This window comes from Trachemys scripta, chromosome 19 (assembly GCF_013100865.1).
Source record: "Trachemys scripta elegans isolate TJP31775 chromosome 19, CAS_Tse_1.0, whole genome shotgun sequence".
Taxonomy (NCBI): domain Eukaryota; kingdom Metazoa; phylum Chordata; order Testudines; family Emydidae; genus Trachemys; species Trachemys scripta.
In genome coordinates this window covers 5,657,801-5,678,349 of record NC_048316.1, presented here as the reverse complement: position 1 = coordinate 5,678,349, position 20,549 = coordinate 5,657,801, and the positions used below count along the sequence as shown (strand labels likewise).

Here is a 20,549-nt window from a genome sequence, read left to right as displayed (position 1 = left end):
GGCTTGTTTCTGATTTTGCTTCCCCCGGTTTTATGTAGGTGTAACCCCTGTGACTTCGGTGGCGTTATTCCTGAGGTACACCCGTATGAGGGAGATAAAGAATCAAATCCATACACATACACACAGGTTCATAGTTCTTTCCAGTAGTCACATAAAGAGATGAAAATAGAGATTTCTTGAATCACTCTGTGTGTGCTGGGGGACATTTAAAGCTACCATGAAAAGATAGACTCTTGTTTGCAGTAGGATCTGCTCCAAGTTCTTGACCGTAGCCCCTCCCCCCTCTATCTCCCTGGGGTGCGTAGATGTACATGTAAAAATCATGCATTACTGTGGCTTGGTCTCCTGAATTGCCCTTTCGCACCCTCCATTCCCTCCCCCAGTGGACTGAATCATTCATTCTTGATGGCGACCTTGGACCTTCAGGGCTCAGTCCCGTGTTAGGAGAGGCATGTAGCAGAGCGGCCGTAGGACGGAATTGCGAATCACAGTTCCTTCCCTGTCTCCCTCCACTGCTAGAATCCCGTAACCTGGTGCAGGTTACTTCTTCCATTAGGGCAGGCTCAGCTTTCCCTGTGGGGGCGCAGTAGTGGCTCCATGGAGCCTGCACCCCCATCACCTACACCGAGGGCTGTGATCCGAGGAGTGGATCAATGCAGTGGGGAAGGGTGGGTCCTATTCTTAGCCCATCTGCAACCACATGAAGCCAGGCCACAATCCAGCCCTTTAAAGAAGTTCCCAGCCAAGTAGAATAAAGTGATTTCTGCTAGTATTGTTCCCATGTCCCCGATCCATTTCAAGCTCCATTTAAAAGGGAAGGGGCAGGGTTGAGGGAAAGACACCCTATGGCCTAATCAGAGTCTCCGCACAGAACGTGCTCTGTCCCTTTAGCTGTCTGATTTCTATGCAAAGATGACTCAGTAACCCCATGCAGTGTGGGTCACTGCACCTGCTTCCAGCCTGTCAGATATTCTCAAAGCTGCAATAATAGCCGTAGTGGCCGGGCTTGCCCTGCATCACTGAACTCAAAGAGCAGAAGCCTGGAGTGTTTCTTTTTTCACTTGCTTTACCCCCTGCTATGGGGGAGCTGCACTCACACCCATCCTAGGAAGGATTAAAAATCCAGCGTGCAGGAATTTCCCTCATTTTAGCTGCAGTAGGCGTTGGGGGGGTGGGGGTTCTGGGTTAGGATTAGATTTAGCTGAATTGGAATTGGAGAATTGGGTCCCTTCCTTTTTGGGGACTGCTTCTCAGTTGGATCCCCTTGAGGCAGGTGCAGCCCTGCAAATCCCAATCTGAACCACCCTGAAATTGAAACCAACCTTCACTTTGGGTCGCATCACCCATTAATACCCATCTGTTAAATGTCTACTAGGTTTCCTGCACCTTCCCTCACAGCATCTGCTGGTGGGTGCTATCAGAGATAGGAGACCGGATTAGGTGGACCATTGCTGTGATCTGGTACAGAAGTTCCTATGTTCCTAGCCATGAACCCTAATCTCCCCACATTGCTCTAAGCAACCCCTGTTTTGGGTAGCTACCTTAAAATATCTTCCCACCTGCCCACCACTCTCCACCTAGTTTCCTGCTCCTGTTAGGCAAATGGGCCCAATTCTGCTCTTGTTTGCACCAGTGTAAATCGATAGCATTACTGTAGTGTAAAACTGGAGTGAGGGGGCAGAATGAAGCCCAGGCTTTTGAACAGATCTCTTGGGTGTTTGCAGAGGTTGGATTTGGAGTGCTGTTTGGTTTCAGAGACAAGGGAAACAGGGATGTTTGCTTGTTGTTGGCTTGTTGAGTATAGGGTCAAATTGCAAAAGGTGCTCCCAGAGACTTTGGCCCATTCTGTTGTTCTCCTCTTCCACGTAAGGACAGTGCTTTGTTTGTAGCATCTGAGCTTATCCCATCGTGGATAGCTGTTCACATTACAGGGGGCTTAGGTAGACACACAAACACACAGACCCCCAAGAGCACTCCCTGCTTTGTGCTTAAGAGAAACCCTCGGGGAACAGAGGAGCCAGGAGAACAAAAATCGCCCACTCAGCCCAGATGCTACAGAGGAGACTGACCCCAAAGAGAGTACCCAGGAATGACCCCATCTTGAGTGGCTTGAAAGTGTCTTATTCTGAGAGCCCAATTTTCACTCTGTGTTGGACTGAAAAGGAACTTTTAGGGGCCAGGCCGGGCTTGCTAGTTAACTCCCGGCCTGCTTGTTTTAGTATTATTATGTAGCATTCGGAAGGGAGGGGGGTGTCTTTCTGAGAAGCAGCGGGTAAAGGTCATCTCCACTGATCTCATGCTTTGATAATACAATACCTAAACGAGCTAGCATGACATGTCAAATGTGATCTCATTTGGCCAAAATCCAAACTAGCCTGATTAATACCAGGGTGACTTTAAAGGGATGCCATCATGTTTAGCAGGCCCAAAATCTCACTTCTGTGTTTTTCTTTAGGATCCATATAAACTTTTCTATGTGGTTTCGCCTTACCAAAGCAAATGCCACAGTGCCCCTAAACTCCCCTATAACAAGAGACGTCTTATACCAGTGCTATTGAGCAACTCTACAATAACAAACCACTTTGCATAGCTCTAGGCTTTATGAGGTACCTTACCACAACAAACCATCATGAAAAGCCCCAGTGCTTATGCGGAGCTATACAATAACAAACCATTGTTCTTGAGCAACACAAGCAAAGGGGGATAAGGTTAAGGAAACATCTATTTCTGTTTCAAGCTTCTAAGAGTTTATTGCACACATCAGTTGGGGGGAAGGGGGCAAGGTCATTTATAAGAAGGTCATTTAGTTCCCCGTTAAATGCCACCTGTGTTAATATTTTATTTGTAAGTTTGTACGTTTATATATGTGGGTGGAAATAAAAGAATTTTCATCCACATACGATCTACTGTGTCTCCCCCCTGCTGGCTACTTTGCCCACGATGAAAGTGACAGAGTGGTACTTTTGTCCGTTTTATTATTACCAGCTGAGAGTCTGTCCTAGCCTGGTGTATAATCAGTGAATCATGTGGAAGGGGAAGTTGTACTACATGCCTCGTTTTTTGCATTTCAGTGTCCAGACTACCAGAGTGTGTTTGTGTTTTCCTTTCTTGTAATCGTCCACCTCCTCAGTCCTGATTTTTTTTTTTTTTTTTTTTTTTTTGAGCTGTTGTTCACACTCCCTTGTGGTAGGAAGATCAAATTCTGCCTATTTCATCAGCAGACTCTGCTTTGCAAAGCAAAAGTCATGCTTGGATGTGAGGCATGTGATAATGCTTTCTCATTGGCTGCCTGCATGACCTCTCTGCTGGGCCTATTGGTCACCAGTTGACCACTTTTGACACTTGTAGAACATGAGCCTTTGATGGATTTATGGCATAGCTGCTGCAGCTCAGTGAGGAGGGAAAATTTTTTTTCCGTGGCTGCCCAGACAGATACGAAGGTAACGAGAAGGGTAACCAAATGGCATGTGTGACCAGGCCAAGAGTGACCCACTGCTTTTTGGATTTCAAAGCATTATCCCCACTTCTTCATGAACAGCCCTGGTTCTTGATTCATTATTCTTCACAGAGGGTAAGAAAGCAATTATTATTAGCAGTGTTAGAGTAGCGCCCATAGCTCAGATGGTACCTGGTGGGCAGACCCTGTTCTGAAGAGCTAATAATCTAAGTAGACAAGACAGATAAAGGGCGGAAGGGGAAACAAGGCAGAGGGAGGTGAAGTGACTTGCCTGAGGTCACACAGCAGCTTGGTGTGTGCAACAGACTGTAGGGCTTCCAAGTCACAGCTCAGTGCCCAGCGCACAAGCCAGCCCTGATTCTCAGGAATGCTAGCACCACATGGTGGGAGATGATGTTGCTTCATTTAGAACAATCTACATGGGCTGTCAGCAGCTGTTTCTCTTCTCTTCGGTGGGGGGGGGGGAGGCTTTCCCATCATGGCTCCGGTGCACAGGAACAGAACAACGCTGACCACTGGCAGCAAGGGGCATGGATTGTTTTGCTTGTCGGCTCCTGTATTGTGCAGCTCAGGCTCCCCCTCTGCCTTGGATGTCAGCCTTGATTAGAGGGGAAAAAGGGAGGAGGGCGGAGAAGAAAAAAGGAGACCCGTAGTCCCTTGAAAATGCAAATGAGGTGATTCTAGTTAAATATCTTTCCTCACGCCTCTTTAAGACTTGACACTTTCCTCCCTGTTCCCCAAAAGCTGTTTGTTTTTACACCAGCCCCCCAGTTCAAGCCCATTACGGAGCTATCCGGGTGTGCACAGTACAGGGCCCAGGATGGCTGTCCTCCATCCTGCCTGAGCAGAATGTTCTCCTGCAGCTGAGTAGGGTAGCAGTGATGGGGGGGGAGGACTGGTCTCCATGCTGAGTCTTGCCACCTGTTGCCTTTTTCATTCCAGGCCCCTTCCCCACCCCTCCCCACATTGCTCACCATCCCCAGTGGATAGGGCTGGGAGCTGCCTCGCCTGCCAAATACCATTCTGATGCTGTCACTGCTTCTGCACAGACGGCATCTCTGACAGCAGAAACGAACCTTTCCCCAACCCGCTGCCCTATGCTTTCCGCAGAAGGCGTTCCAAAGTGCCCCTTTCTAGCTGGTGAGGGAGGGGAAGGGGCTGTGGCACAGAAATAAAAGGCTGACGCTGAGCCAGAAGAAGCTCTTGCAGATCCATTGACACTGGCATTTGGCGCTGGCACGGGCTAATTTTGCACTCGCGGTTACTCACACGCGCGCTCTGCTTCATCTGCTATGTACGGGAAGGCGCCCCAGCCTCTAGCTCGCCTTAGAATGCTGTAGTAAGAGATCCGTGCTGGGTTCGATTATGTTACAGCGCAAATCGGGCCGTAAAAGACCACGAGCAGTCCTAGCAGCGCAGGCTGGCAGAGTAACTTGGCTTGAGCCACAGCGCTGCAAAGCTGCCCTGCCACCTATACAAGCAGCAGAGTGATCATGGACTTGATATCAGAGTTCCCTCCCAATGAAGGCTGGCAGAGGGACTGTGTTTTTGTCTGGCATCCAGCGGCAGGCTTTGCTGTGAGCAGAGTGGATAGGGTAGTGGACTGGGCGTCTGGAGAAGGGAGTCCGACTCTCAGTTCTGCCTGAAACTCCCTTTCTGAAAATTGGGTAAATCACTCAGAGCATAATTTCCAAGGATAGTGGCTTTGGGTGACTCAGTTTTGGGTGCTCAACTTGAGATGCCTTAAAGGAAGCTGATTTTCAGATAGTACTGAGCACCAGGCCTCTTTAAGGGGTCTCAGGTTGGACACCCAGAATCAGGAGACACTTGTGAAAATCTTGTCCTTAAAACTTTTCTGTCGCACAGTTTCCTCATTTATAAAACAGAGGCGGTGGATACTTACGCGCTTTTGTATAATGCTTCGCAATGGTGGGATGGAAAACCCCTGTATAAACATACGGTATTAGGATTATTATTGGTTACTGCCATATTGTGCTGCCATCTCAATAAGAGCCCTGTTGGACCGCAATATGGAAAAGCAATGAGTTTTCCAACTCACAGAAAGAAAGAAAGAAAGAAAGAAAGAAAGTTGGTGTGTTCTTGTTTTTATTATTTGTACTGTTCACGCAGAATGAGGTCCAGAGCCCGTCCGCTAGCCTTGTTTGTGCTGGCGGCACCTCAGTCTGGTATCCCCAGCGCACCAGTGAAACCAGTAGTTACCAATTTTTTTGCAAGCCACACTGGGACTGTAGGAATTTTATTTCTTCGTGGTGTTGAAGGAAAGGGGTCCTGCCTGCCAAAGGACTATTTTATGCTTGAGGGTGATTTATAGGCCAATCTGAGGCACTTGTGGAAAAGGCAAAGCGGCTCTTGGCAGCGCCCCCAGAATCCACTGCAGCTGTGGGGTAGTGAAGTCATCGGCATAACAACCATTGCAAACAGAATAACAAAGTCTGCTCTGTTCTCATTTAAAATAATCTTTCCAATTCAGAAACCACATTAAAATTTACCTTTCTGCATACAATAATAATAATAATAAAAAAGGCAGATACTGCTTAGCGGCACAGTGTGAATAGCTCAATTATATTTATGCTTCATTTTAGCCCTTGTATTGTAACTTTGTGTCTTGCCATTTATGCTTTAATGAATGAATGAAGCCAGTGTTGTGTGGTGGAATACATTGGTCTCTGTCCCTTTGTCTCTTCCATTTGCAGCTCTTTACGATGTAGTCATGAAATGATAGTTCTGTTCAAGGGATGGTGGGAAAAGATCAATATTTGTTTTAAATATCACCTTTTATCCTGGCACTAAACTGACTGTGAAAAGAACAATTACTAAATCTCTGCTTCCTCTCCCCCTCTTCCTTTCAGATCCCTTCGGATCCTCCTGCTTCCAAAAAGCCCAAAATTGATGACTCTGCTTCCCAGTCTCCAACTTCTGCCGAGAAGGAAAAGCAATCCAGTTGGTTACGGTCCTTGTCTAGTTCATCCAATAAGGTGACTCTTCAGTAACACACTTGCCCTGTTTAAAGTAAATTTGTGGGAGGAAATTTGTGCTTGGTGTCCCTCCTTTGAAGCCAATGGAACAACACCAAGGATGGCTTTGGCCCGTGCTCTCTAAATGAAAGACGTTTTCCACCTTTCCCTGATGAAGAGTGAATTACTCTGCCCTTCCCCTTCTCCTGCTGCCTCTCAATGAGCATTGGCGGCGTGGCTGTGGGATGAAATAAGCAATTTTTTGATACCTCGGAGGTACAGGAATCCTGAAAGGCCCTGGAGTCCCAGGTGGTCTCTTGCAAACCACATATTATTTGTTGGCAAGCAACAACTGAATGGGATTTTAAATCTAATCCAACTCGGCTCTTCCAGTGAAAAGCACTAAGCAGTTAGGTCCAGCAAGCCGATCCCGTTGGGGAATTGTGTTAGAGATAACAGAACCGAAGCGCGCGCGCGCGCACACACACGTCAATAACTTTCCTTTGCAGTTTATATTTTTGAAAGATATACTCAGTGGTGACCAATTTTTGTTTATTTTTCTCTTCCTTTCTTTCCTTCCCTCCCTTGCAGAGTATTGGTTGTGTCCATCCCCGTCAGCGCCTCTCTGCTTTCCGGCCTTGGTCCCCTGCTGTTTCAGCAAACGAGAAAGAGCTCTCGACACATCTTCCCATACTGATCCGAGACGGGTAAGAAGACTTGAGCCATGGGGTGGGAGGGAGAATCAATTTTATATTACAGCAAGCCCCTTTGTGGGTGTTTCCCTTGCACTGATATGAGTGGCTGTGTTGTTTGGTTCAAGTCAGTCTGCTGGCAGTGCAGTGAAAGTATTTGCAGCCGCAGTTTTAAGTGATTCTGGGGAGGGAAAACAAGAAAGTGACAGTATTTGTACATTCACTAATTTGGTTTTCTTGAGTGAAACGTGTCTCAAAAGATTGCGAAATGAAGGATCTGTCCATGCGTCATTGCTAGTTCAGTGGTGCAAAGAGACAAGCATTTTGTGCAGTTGGTCTAGAGTTTTGCCCATCTGCTGTTTAAAGATGGCTTGACCAACAACTTCTAGGATGATGGGTGGCATCTGCTCCAAGTTGGTAGGGACCAGTTGTTATCACCAGATAGCTCTTTGGTGACCCCTGTGAAACCTCTCGGATGGTCTCCTCCCAGGTCAGTAGCACACAGGTGCCCCTGTCACCAAATCACTGCCAAAGCTGACACATTGACTCCCTTGTTGGCAGCCTCAGCAGAAATGCCCTGGATTGAATGGGCCTTGGAGCCCAAACCATCCTCTTGGCCAGTACCGGTGATCTCATGAGAGCAGGGTTGAGACCCCCCTGGGCAAGATGGTGCATGGAAGCATCCACTCCTGCTGCATTTGCTGTTCCTCATTCTATATGGCTCATTTCACATGCCCTAAATTCATTCTTTTTAAGGCACTCCAGCCACTATCCATGTACTGTATCCATCTGTTAAATTTACTGTCTCTACAATCTTGTCCCTTTGGCAGGCGCTGTTGAAATATAGTGAGACAGCTGTCCCTAGTAACACTCAAACTCCGGCTCATGGCGTCAGTTTGGTTTGTCCTTCCGGACATCTCGATTTCGTACTTCCTAACACACACTGTTCTAAACCCGTTTTATTGAACGTACTAGTGTTTCAGAATTTAACAGGCCTTCCGGTTGTTATGGGAATGAACTGAATTGGCTTCCGAAGCCATGCCTGTTGCTGCTTTATTGGTTATTATTATTATTACAGCAGCACCAGAGATTGGAGCCCCATTGTGCTTGGGGCTGACCGTCCACAGAGAAGAATCCCTGCCCCAAAGAGCCCACTATCTAAATAGATAAGAAAAACAAGTGGGAGGGGAAACAAAGATGCTAACTCATGCAGCATATCAGGGGCAGAGCTGGGAATAGACCCCAGGTCTCCAGCGTCCTTCCCATTGCTCCCTTCCTTCTGGCTTTAAACATTCTGTCCCCCTGCATCAGCCCACGATTTATGTCTCCCAGGCCCCCCATTCTGCCCCTGATTATTTTTAGGGAGGTTTCAACAGCATTTCTTAGCACTGCCACCCCCACTCCTTTCAGCAAATCCCCCAGGGCCTTAGTGGACATTCCAACCTGGCTGCTTCGATTTTTATTTCAATTGTTTTTTCCCTCCCTTCTGTACAGTTCTCTCATTTTTTTTTTTAATATAAGGGTCTGTACATGTACAAACGTGCTCAGATCCATGTGATTCTGCGTGCATATCTATATATGAACGTTGGTTTGGCTGTAACTGCAACAGGGGCTGCCCATGGAAATCTCCATTGACACCTGGAGGTCCAGATTTTCAGAATGTTGAAGTTGTGACTGCAATCTGTGCTTGTGCATAGTGTGTATAAATGTATACCCTATTTGCTTGTACATGAAAACTTGCTTTTGCATGTACAAATTATGCAGCCGAGGCTTTGACAGCCATCGTTGGAAAGTTGCTGTTATGGACCTGATTCTGCTGTAACGTTCGTTTTCATACCAGTGTAGTAGTTACTCCTGATTTACACAGGTGCAAGCAGGATCAGAATCAGTCCCTGTCCAGGCAGTGGTGGTAGCGCTGCTCTTACTGGAAATTGCTTGACACATTCCATTACAAGTCCCTGTTTTCAGTTGTTTATAACTTTGCCAAACTTAAACTGCTCAGGTTGACAACTTTCATGCCACTTGTCTGCCTCAGACTGAATTTTTTGGAAAAGTTAGGAAGAGACTGGGGGAAATTCAGTGTTTTGCTCCTGTTAACAAAATGGTTGTAAGAATTTTTTTTAAGACGCTCCAGCACTCCATGCTTTGAAAAAAGCGCTTGGAATTTGGCTGGGTAGTCACCCTGGTTTCGAGCATGTGTCTTGCTGTCCCTGTGAAAATTCATCCAAATTTGGCAGTTATAAGCCTCTGAAAAATCTTAGTTTGCACATGCTCGGTAGAGACTTTAACATATCATTAAAGATTGTTTCTCACTGCATAATTGCAAGGGGTCTGAATTAAGGCTACATCAGCAACCTTACCAACCTTTTGAGTGCTTGACATTGCAATCTTAATGTTCTTTTAACATAGTTCATTGAATGTAATATAATATATATATACACACTCACGTACATGTGATCTGGAAAAATTAATTATGCACTACAGAATGTTGTTGGCACTCTATTGGCTTTTCTCCAGGCTGTGCAATCTCAAAAGTTGGAAGGCAGTTGTGGGTGGTTAGATGTAAAAGCACCATATCTTGGAAGAATCCATAAAGCTCCAGCGACAGAACTATAGAAACAGCATTTGACACACGGGAGACTTGACGATCTGGTCTCTTCCATGTTCACAGTATTTAGCCTGTAATTCCTGTTGAACTGAGTGGAGGTTTCGTGTCTAAATCCTCTGTGCACTTAGAACAGCATGGAGCACTTAATGGGTGGAGATCATAGGGCCAGATTCTCAGCTAGTGAAAATCAGGATTGAAATCAATGCAGTTCCGCTGAGTTACACCAGTGGAGGATCTGGCTTTTTTCAGTCTAAGATGCTAGTTAGGAGGCATTTTGAAAGCAAGAATGGGACTGAATATTTTGCCGTTTTCCTTTGTCTCTCCCTTCCTGAACAGTTTTTACTCCTACAAAAGTTTCGAGAATGCTGTGGCCCCCAACGTGGCTCTTGCGCCTCCTGCTCAGCAGAAGATTGTAAGCAATTCCCCATGTGCCACAGTGGTGTCACGGAGCAGTGAGCCAATGAGCAGCCCGGTCCAGCCACGGAAAAGGAAGCTGACTGCAGACAACCCAGCAGTCCCGGACACAGTGAGCACCGTCACTGCTACCGAAGAGGACAAAGAGTCAGAAGCAGAGATTGAAGTAGAAACCCGGGAGGAATGTAAGTGTGAGTTACCTGCCTTTATTTATTTTTTTCTGAAATAATTTTGGGGTTTGGTTTCCCGGAGGAGTCCAAGGAAGTTAAACTCCAATGGGAGTTGAGCACCTAATGTGATCTAGATACCCAGCTCCCTGAGGCCCCTCTGAAAATCCCAGCCTTAAATAATAGTGAGAAACGGCAGCACAAGTCAAAAGTGAAATTTTCACTGGCGGGCACCCCAGGTGCACACTCACAGAAAAGCACACACGTTAGATGCAGCCACAAAACCTCACACTTGCATTAAAATGGGTGAACGCCCGTGCAAATGAGTATACCATACATCTCATGCCCTCTGGTACCAAACAATTCTGCCCTGGGACTTGCATGTGCAGTCAGCTATTTTTCCCATGCGCGCGCGCGCACACACACACGCACACACACACAGTTTTATTTCAGAGGGAACATGTGTCCCTACGCGGTCCAGTTTCAAATTCAGGGAACCATCACATACTTATGTACAACCTAAGTCCCACTTCAGCCCAGTTGTGATGGTTTAACTTCAGCGAGGGTAGGATCAGCCCTTAAGCAGTGTACAGGGTTGGTGCTGCATATCTGCACAGAGATGAATTTCACCTACCGAGACTAGCGGGATATCCCTGTCCAGTTCTTCCCCAAAGCACTGGAAATGTTCTCCAGATGGAGAGTGCAGAGAGTTTGTATGCAGCCAATGAGCTCAGTGGGCTGAATCCCAAAGTCTGTGCTCAGACAAAACTCCCGCTGAGTTTGATGGGAGCCTTGCAGCCTTGTGCATTGCTTAGTCTAAATTTCCATCATACGTCAAGGCATAAAATGTTTCTTTCCTTTCTCTTGTTTGTAAGATCATCCATTGCGTGGCTCCTCCTTTTTAAAGGGTCTCATCCCATTCTAACTTAGGTTGCTGTGAACGTTTGTTAACTTCAGGATTTTGTTTGTTTGTTTCAGTCACCTCGTCCCTGTCCTCGCTCTCCTCCCCATCCTTTACTTCGTCCAGCTCTGCGAAGGACATGAGCTCACCTGGCATGCAAACCACGGCCACTGTCAGCAACTCCTTTGAGGTTGCCACACATGCTGAGTCTCACAGCAGCGGGTTGGAAGCTGAACTGGAGCATCTAAGACAGGCCCTGGACAGTGGCCTGGATACTAAAGAAGCCAAAGAGAAATTCCTCCATGAAGTGGTTAAAATGAGAGTGAAGCAGGAGGAGAAGCTAAATGCTGCCTTGCAGGCTAAACGAAGCCTGCACCAGGTAATGATGGACAACAGCTTCCTGTTGTCACTGTCTGCATATTCATCTCCCAGGGGAACCAGTTGGCTAGTCTCGTGTGGAAAATAATTCACCTGTCTTCCCAGAACATTAGCAGCATTCCCTGGAGTTCTGGTTCTAAACAGAAAAGGGCCAATGCATGGCATACAGGAGCTTTGGCTATATGTCACACGTGCCACCTGCCCCTGCTTAAGAGAGAATCCCAAATTTTTAACCAAAACCAAACCACTTCCCTGTTTCCCTTTGAGAAGCTCGCCAGGCCCAGCCGAGTTCAAATCGTTTTCACTTCGATGAAGTTCACACGTTTCTCTCCTTAAAGGGGCCTATTGAGAGCTTTTGTCTGTTGGGAAGCATGTAAAATTTCCCCATTGTCCAACCCAGGCGCATCTCGGCAGGGCATGGCATGGCGTGGCATCAGCACGCTGCGGGAGGGAGGGAGTTGAGATTGCCAGTCTATAGTAATTATCTACATTTGTGTGCTAGTAACCAGGGTCCAACCTCCTCTTAGGATACTGTATATGAAGCAGAACTAGCTGGTAACTAGTTGGAGCATAACTAGGTGTTATTGTGACCCCCCCCCACCCCAGTTCAATGGAGCAGGGATACTGTCTGTAACAATGAGCGCCGGGTTATTTTTAGCATAGAGGGCTGGTAGCAAAGACCCTCTTGCTATTTGCCAAAAGCAGGCACACACGTTCCTGTCAGCCAACAAGTGCCAGGTTTGGGGGGCCAGTGGCTCATATGTAGACGTGATTTGTTTGCACTAAGGTTTTGCACCAAGACAAAGCAATATTAGAACCTAGGTGCTCTAACACGGTCCCCGTAGCAGGAGAAAGGTGCCTGGATGAACCTGATTCGTATTTGAACCAAAGTCTGCCCAACCTATTGGCATTGACTCCTCCATTAGGCTCAGTTTTGCAGCCCGTTCTGTCACACCAATATACTGCTCCTGTAAGGAAGTCTTCGGTATCACAGGTTGCAAGGTCAGCTCCCAGGGGAAGGGAGGTCCAGTGCTTTCAGTCAGCCAGAGCTGCTCACTCACTCTGTGTGCCCTAGGGGCAAGCCACTCGATTTCCTTGTGTTTCATTGAAGCCAGCTATGTATAATATAAAAAAAGCAAACCTCATTTATGTAAAACAGGTGCTGAACCCAAGTTGAGCTTTACAGGATTAATCAAGCAAAGGAGTGTGTCAGACCGGGAGAGAGGATGCGTCTGGCCCGAGGTTTCCATTTTGGCAGCTCTGGGTTTCCGATTCCACGGAGCTAGGGCGTACGTGCATGCGCGCCCCCCATGTCGGGGTTGAGCTAACAATGGCCTGGCTGGGAAGTGAGATTGTCAAAGGAGTGAATTTCCCATGACCCGACTGCAGAGTGTTACTTACCAGAGACACTGTTGCTGTGAGGGTTTGCCTCTGACAGAGAGGAAGTCCAGCTTCTGGGAGGGGATGGGAGGAGTCATGTGCCATAGTTCATTTAATTTAACCCTTTAAAAAGCCAGATCACAGCCAATTTTTGCAAAGAGAAACATAAGTAATTGGTGTATAGGCATGGCATTGAGATTAGAATATTTGTAATTTGAAAAGCATGTGATACATGAACGTGGGCATGTGTCCGTACACACACACACACAATGTTTTTTAAACTACCAGTTAGCCTTTTCCTCTCCGTTTGTTCCCTTTCATTTCCCTCTGGTTTAATTTGATTTCACAGCTCTTATTTGGGTGATAGTTTTCATGCTAGTCATTCATGCTAAGAGCTTCGATTGTAGGAAGGGAAAAGTTTTCTGAGTGAAGCGGAGGTTGGATTTACATTTGCTTTTACTGCAGGGGTTTCCTAACCATAGCAGAGCATTCCATTCCATGGGCTACTTGGCAGTAGCCCTTGAACTGCACGCAAACGTAGATAATACAACAGAGCTGCTTAATGTTAGAAATTAAAAATAAGTAACTTATTTTTACACTCATCACACGTCTCTTCCTGGCCAGCTGTGATGGAGTTGCTTGTTGCTTGATTTCAGCAGCTGTAGAAAGCCTCTTGGCCAGCTTTGCTCTTCACAAGCGGCACTCACGGGCTGCATTGTCCTCACTTTGTGCAGACTCAATTTCGTGTCTGCAGATAAAGGGCAGCCATTAGAGTTCTCTCATTTGATCCTTTGCTCTGAAAGTTGCTTTCAGCCAGTGCAGCATTCAGCACTAATGGTGGATGCACCAAAAGAGTGAACTCCAATTCATCTTCATTCAGCCTTAGACAGTGACAGCCATTTTGCTTGACAGTAAAGATGAGAAATTTGGATCAAGCCTGGCTTTTTAAAAGCCCTGAGTTTGGGTACCTTGGGCCGGGGATTTTGGCTCTGTTCATTAGAAGGATTGGGTCATTTGCAAAATTTGGAACCAGGTTCAGATTTCAGCCTCCTTCTCTCCCCCCCCCCCCCAAACCACAGTGGTGTTTGAATCTCGGGGTTTGGTTTAAATCCATTTCTCCTTTCCAGTGTCACTTGAGAAGATATGAGCAGACCTGTAGTCCATCTAGCCCAGTATCCTGTCTTCCAACAGTGGCCAGTGCCAGGTGCTTTACAGGCAATGAACAGACCAGGGCAAATAGCGAGTGACCCATCCCGTCATCCAGTTCCAGCTTCTGGCAGTCAGAGGTTTAGGGAAACCCAGAGCATGGGGTTGCATCCCTGACCATTTTGGCTAATAGCCATTGATGGACCTAGCTTCCATGAGCTTATCTCATTCTTTTCTGAACCCAGTTCCTTGCTGTAATCTTGTACGTTCTGCACCTATTCCAGTGGCACTCCGTAACTGTTTGTGCCTTCCAGGAGCTGGAGTTCCTGCGCGTGGCTAAGAAGGAGAAGCTGAGAGAGGCAACCGAGGCAAAGCGCAACTTGAGGAAAGAGATCGAACGTCTTAGAGCTGAGAATGAGAAGAAAATGAAAGAAGCCAATGAGTCGCGGATACGACTAAAGCGGGAACTGGAGCAAGCCAGGCAGATCCGGGTGTGTGACAAAGGATGTGAAGCAGGCAGGCTGCGGGCCAAGTACTCTGCCCAGGTAAGGCCAGGCCTTTGAGAGCTGATCGGCATGCAAGTTTCCCTGCTCTCCACTTTCTAGGGTTAGTCAGTGCCATCCTTTTTCAGCCTGCATGCCCCATGACTCCAGTAGGGATATTCTCTGCCCTTCTAGGTATCTACCCCTCTGTAGTATTTGGGCCATCCTGAGACGTAGGAAAGAATTTTCTCCCATTTTACTGATGGGGAACTGAGGCACAAAGAGGTGACTTGCCAGGGTCACATAGGAAGCCTCTGACAGAGCAGAGATGGACCCAACCCTCTTGAGGCCCAGTCCAGCATCTTACGCACAAGTCCATCTTTCCTTCTCCAGAGTTGGGCCCTCCGCAAATGCCCCCAGGTCTGAGGAAGATCATGCAACCAAACTTGGTAGCTCAGGCCTTTTAGCTAGAGGCAGTGCCAAGAATATTTCTTCCAGGTGAAATTCACCCTGTGCAGGGAGCTGGCACTGGGTTTAGTACCATTGCAGTCCCAGTTGAGCCCCATGGGCCATGTGCTGTCCCTCTGCACAGGGGTGATTTCATCCAGTGAGAGTATTAGGCAAAGTCCCATAGATTTCAGTCACCTTCCGTAATAGGATTTCCCTAGCGATCACCTGCCGATTCAGAAGGCTAGGTGTAGCTCAGGCTGGACTGCACCAGGGGGAGGAAGTTTTGTTTATCGCTGTGAGCCAACAGGAGTGTTTCACTTCGAGCTTTTAAATTAAAACCCGCACCCCTACCCCCTCTCACCTTCCCCCCAGCCAGATTCATTTCTAACAAAACAGTCAATAGCTTATTCACACCAACAAAAGCCATGGGCCCCAGAGCTCAGGCTGTACATCCTTAAGTCACCTTGTTGTGTCTTGGTCTTGCAGGGCATGTGGAGTGGAATGCAAGGCCATCCACTGTTCCAAGCCCCCTGAAATGACCCAGCATAACAGGCTGAGCTGAGAGCCGAGTGGCAGCCTCCTGGATTTCCATGAGAAACACCAGTCAAAAGGAGTCTGCTGCCGTGCTCTGCCCCCCCTCCCCTTCCCCTCCCACTGAAACAACCTGATTGGCCCTTAATTCCCTCCCAGTTAAAAGAACAAGGCCCCATACCCCTCATTAACCCTCTCACAACCTCACCCTCTCCAAAAAAAACCCCAAGTAGCACTTCTCCCCAATTCCCTCCCCTCACCGGCCTCCCCTGTAGTGCCTTCTAGCCTTATTCAGACCTGCTCCCTCCTTGACCACCTTCTGCCAAACCATCTCCCCCACTGGTTCCCAGTCCAAGAGTCTGGCTAATAGAAGGTTAATAAGGGAGATGGGTCAGAGAGAGCCTAGATCACAGGGAGTTTCTGGCAGGAGGGAGATGGGGCAGGTTTCGCTCCCAGTCCAAGCAGCTGACTTCCTGCCACGGTTCCTCTCTCCACACTAACTTCCTATATCCCTCCACCCTCCCACCCATCCTTCCCCTAAAACTCCCAGAAAGCAGCCAGTTTTATGTTGTTTTAGCATCGTTTGGGGGAGGATTAATAATGATCTTTGCTAGATATAGGCCTACACAGAGAAGAGATACATGTAACATCTATGCAAACACCATAGAAGTAGCATGCATTTGAACTACTAGAGGATTAGGTCATGGATCAACATAGGTGTGTTCACATTAGTTCATACCTCATGTAGCATGTCATCACACACACACACACCCTCATTTGGGGCTGGATTGCAGGTCACATTCTTCCCAAATACCAAAACTTACAACTGCAGCCTTTCAAAGAGTCTCGGTAAAAGTAAAAAAGAAAAAGCAACAACCTAAATTCGTCTAACCCTGGTTCTCAATAACGGGAAGGGGAGTGGTCCGATTGTACCATTCTGAGACATGCCTAACCAGGAGACCAGAAGCAGGAAATGATGTGGGCTTCCTCCCTAGCATCTCAGGATGTCTCACTGATAAGAGGTGTCCAGACTAAACATACCCAGACTGAGCTCTGTTGCAATGGGCGTTACCTGCAATTGACTTCCACTTTAGCAAAAAAAAAAAAAAAACAACCCAAGGCGACAGGTCATGCAGATAAAATAAACTCTTTAGTTACTGGATAGAGCTTTGCTGAGCTGCAGGTGTGTCCTTTCTTCCATTTTGCTCTGGATGAAAATTTGACTTTTTTTTTTTCCATCTCTCCAAATACCCCCAGTTGTGGGGTTTTCAGCTATATGAATCTAGCATGAGGGCTAACATTTGCAAAAGCATCTAAATGACACAGGAACCTAATGCTAAAAAAAGTGACGAAGGCACTTACGAGGCTAAAATTTTATAGAAAGTCAGGGGGACTTACACACACAAGTGCTTTTGAAAATGTTACACTATCTGTCCTTGTGCCTTACTTTGTAGCTGCCAAACTTGCACAGGAAGAGAGAGCGAGAGAATGTATGTGTGCATGTGTTTTTTCATAATTTGTTATTGATTTCAAAGAAACCACAGTTCTTTTGCCAGGTTTAGTCTGTGAAATAGCATCAAACAAGCATGAGAAGACATAATAAACCCAGGGCTGGGCTTGTTGACAGGTGTTTAAAAGAGTTAGGGGCCAATCTAGTAGTGAAAGGCATGGCAAGTTGGGCCCTGATCTCCCATAGCCCAGTCCAGAGGGCTAAATTCAGAGTGGGTGGACAGATCCTGCATCTGCTGATGACAGGTCTGGTTTCGGCCCCAGGAAGACCAGGCATTCCTTTTTCTGGGAAATGACATGAGGCTGCAGCTGTTTTTTGTTACCTCTGCCGCTGGGCTAAGTTATAGTTTACAAGTCAACACAGTCCTCATCCCCACCTACACCCCTGCATGCTGGGGCTTGCACTTGCCCCTCTGAGCCAGACACTCAGACTATGGGACCTGAGTTGGTGAGGAGCTGAGCTTTTCCCGGGGTTTGGGGCTGCTGAGGATGGTCACAGGCTGATGCCTGATGCTGGAATAGGGGTGTTGGTTCATCTTCCCCCTGCAGCATAACTGGCAGGCCCCAGATTTGGAGTACAACCCCTCCCTGCCTGCAGGGTGCTAACTCTTCCTCTCTTGTGTAAGGATCCAGGGGCTCTTTGGCCCGATTTGTGTGTGAGAAGCCCAGATGCCTTTTCAACATCAGTTTATGGCCCAGCAGGCACTTACAGCTCGCGCTGGTCAAAAACTGAGTTGATCAGCTGCCAGTTTAGCTTTTACCTCAGCACGCCAAGGCCTGAAGGGACTGCTGTGATCATCTAGTCTGACCCCTGGTGTAGTCCAGGCCTTGGCGCTTCTCCAGAGTAATTCCTGTTTGAGCTAGAGCAGATCTCTTAGAAAAAACATCCAATCTTGATTTACCCGGGCCGGAGAATCCACAACATCCTTTGATAAATTGTTCCAAGGGTTAGTTTACCCTCCATGTTAAAAATGTAGGCCTTATGTCGAGTCTGAATTTGTCAAAGTAGCACCAAGAGCTACAGCCTATGGCTGGGGTCAGGGGAAATTTCATATGGTCACTTCTTTCCTCCTTCAACCCCACACCTCACACCCAGCTGCCCCTGTACATTACTAGTGTTGTCTTCCCTTCCTCAAATTCCCTTCCATTTACCATAAAAGGCATAAGGATTCTTGCTTGTGTGTAAGATGAGATCACAGTTGGCCTTTTTGGGGGGCTGTGACCAGCTTGAAGGTTCAGCTGGCCAAGCGGAATGCATTTTTGGAGTATCATGCTAATAACTCATCTAAAATGCATGGAAATTAGTCACGTTAGCTATTTAGCAGGCAGTTACACCCTTTCGTGTTGCTACCTTAAAAGTCCATGGGCATAAGAACTTCACTGGGTTCAGTGAATGACCTACTTGGTCTTTCTCCTGTCGAACGCTTCTGAGATTCATACCATACCACTGGTCCATCATGTCTTGTAATAGTGAAGAGCTTCCAAGAAGGCAAACAGTTCCCATAATGCACATAGTAACTGTACAGTGGGGAGGGGTGGGGGGGTAGGACTGTTAAATGTTCTGGTCCTGCCATTGAGCCTCTTATCCCCTGCAGCAGGAGGTTACATTACTGGTCCCATAGCCCCTATAAATTACTCCTGTTATTGAGCTGAATCCTTTTCTGAATCTACAAAGACACAATGGAACCGAAATACTATGGTGTGGTTTTTCCCCTCCCCTCCCCCCATTTCCTTTCCTCTAGATTGAGGACCTACAGGTTAAGCTTCAGCATGCCGAGGCCGACAGGGAACAGCTCCGAGCTGACCTGCTGCATGAGAGGGAGGCTCGGGAACACTTGGAAAAAGTGGTCAAGGAACTTCAGGAACAACTGTGGCCTAAATCAAGCAATCATCCCAGCAGTGAGAACACAGCAAATGACATTGAGAACTAAACATCTAATCCATAAACAGAATGACATATATGCACAGTAAGGGAGGATGTGTGGGGAGTGTGTGCACGTGCATGTGTGAGTGGGTGTGTGTTGCTCTGCACACATCTATAAATATGGACTTTATAATTAGTTGGAGGGCAAATGTTACTCTTTACAACAGAAGCACTGACTTACGCCTCTTTTTTCAATCCATATAGCACAACATCTTACTGTGCCTATACCACACAGAGTGTTTATAAACTAAATACTTTTGAGTCCACTGCAAATTTTCTACTGGCAAACTTCAAGCAAGCAGCATCGTCCAACTCAAACCAGAGTAGAAGGCAAGCAACCATGGCAGTGCTGTGACGTTCTTGTGCTTGCTGGAACACTTTGGAATGTCAAACAAAAACAAAAAACCCAACAAACTTTTTGTTATAAGCTATTTAAAATTATTACATTATACAGACTTGGTATTAAAACAATTAACGAGATTTTTTTTATAACGAACCTTTAAAAGCAAAACAAAATAATTAAAAAAACCCACAAACCCTTGATGCACAATTTTTAAATGACTTGTTACAGGCTTTGGGATTCTTATTGTAGAAGCCTTCTGGTGATGTTGCCATTTCATCAGCAATTTTCAACCCCTTAGGAAGCCATCACAGTTTTAACACTGTCATGTGGTTTTATGAGAATTTCAGAGTGCTTTTCAAAGTTGATTTTTTTTTCTTAGTATGAACGATCCTCGTTTTCCTCTACTAACCCCAGGAAGGATGGAGGGGAGTGCATGTGTGGACAGAGTGTATGCTAGAGAGAGATAAATCCAGCCTTATTGACTTCAGTGTTTGTAAATCACGCCATAATTTTTAAAGATATCTGTCATTAACTGATGTGTTCAAAAGACTCACTTCATCCAAGAGCACTTCAGTTTTAGGAAAAGAATGGAAGAAGAAAGAAAGTGAATGAACTTAAGTTGGTTGAAAGATAAGCAAAAAAAAAAAAAAAGAGAGAGACTTGCATTTTGAAGTCATTCTGAAATCTTTACTTCAGTTTTCCAGAGAACTCATCTTTGTTACATAATCTTTTCATAAATTCAGTATTGATTTACCTACTCGGCATCGTCTGTCAGGATTACTGTGCCCGAGGACAGTGCAACACCAGATACTACAGAAAACTAAGAATGACACTTTTGCTGCTGTGAATAAGGCTACATCTTTTATTTTTTTTAAATAATAGAAATTACTTTAATTTTGGGATCCAAGCCGCAGCCCTGGAATAAAAATGCAGCATTACATCACTTTGTCTTTTTTTATTATTATTTTTATTTTTTTAAAAGAACTGCACTTTGTCAAAATCTTCCTCTGCATTTTATTCCACAGTTGTAAAGTTTACAGGTTGATTATTCTAGGTTGAACCGTGCTTTAAAGACTTCAAAACATCTGCCTGATTCTCCACAGCTTAGCACCTCGTGTCATCATTCACCCAGGCAAAGTGAATGCAGACCAGGGATCGAGCTACCAAATCAGGATTTTCCATATACTTATGC

General features: G+C 46.4%; 1 protein-coding gene across 2 annotated transcripts in view; it reads left to right on the top strand.

The window, feature by feature from the left end:
- Positions 1-20,008, top strand: part of SKI (SKI proto-oncogene) — a 140,525-nt gene extending 120,517 nt beyond the window's left edge. Inside the window, exons 2-7 of one of the 2 annotated variants that reach the window (XM_034753691.1) lie at positions 6,328-6,453; positions 7,024-7,139; positions 10,069-10,331; positions 11,292-11,593; positions 14,433-14,663; positions 18,833-20,008. In XM_034753691.1, coding sequence (XP_034609582.1) covers positions 6,328-6,453; positions 7,024-7,139; positions 10,069-10,331; positions 11,292-11,593; positions 14,433-14,663; positions 18,833-19,021 — 1,227 coding nt within the window. In that variant the 3' untranslated portion in view covers positions 19,022-20,008. Of the gene's footprint in view, positions 1-6,327; positions 6,454-7,023; positions 7,140-10,068; positions 10,338-11,291; positions 11,594-14,432; positions 14,664-18,832 lie in introns of both variants that reach the window. The other variant, XM_034753690.1, reaches the window with a different exon arrangement.
- The last annotated feature ends 541 nt before the right edge of the window (positions 20,009-20,549 follow it).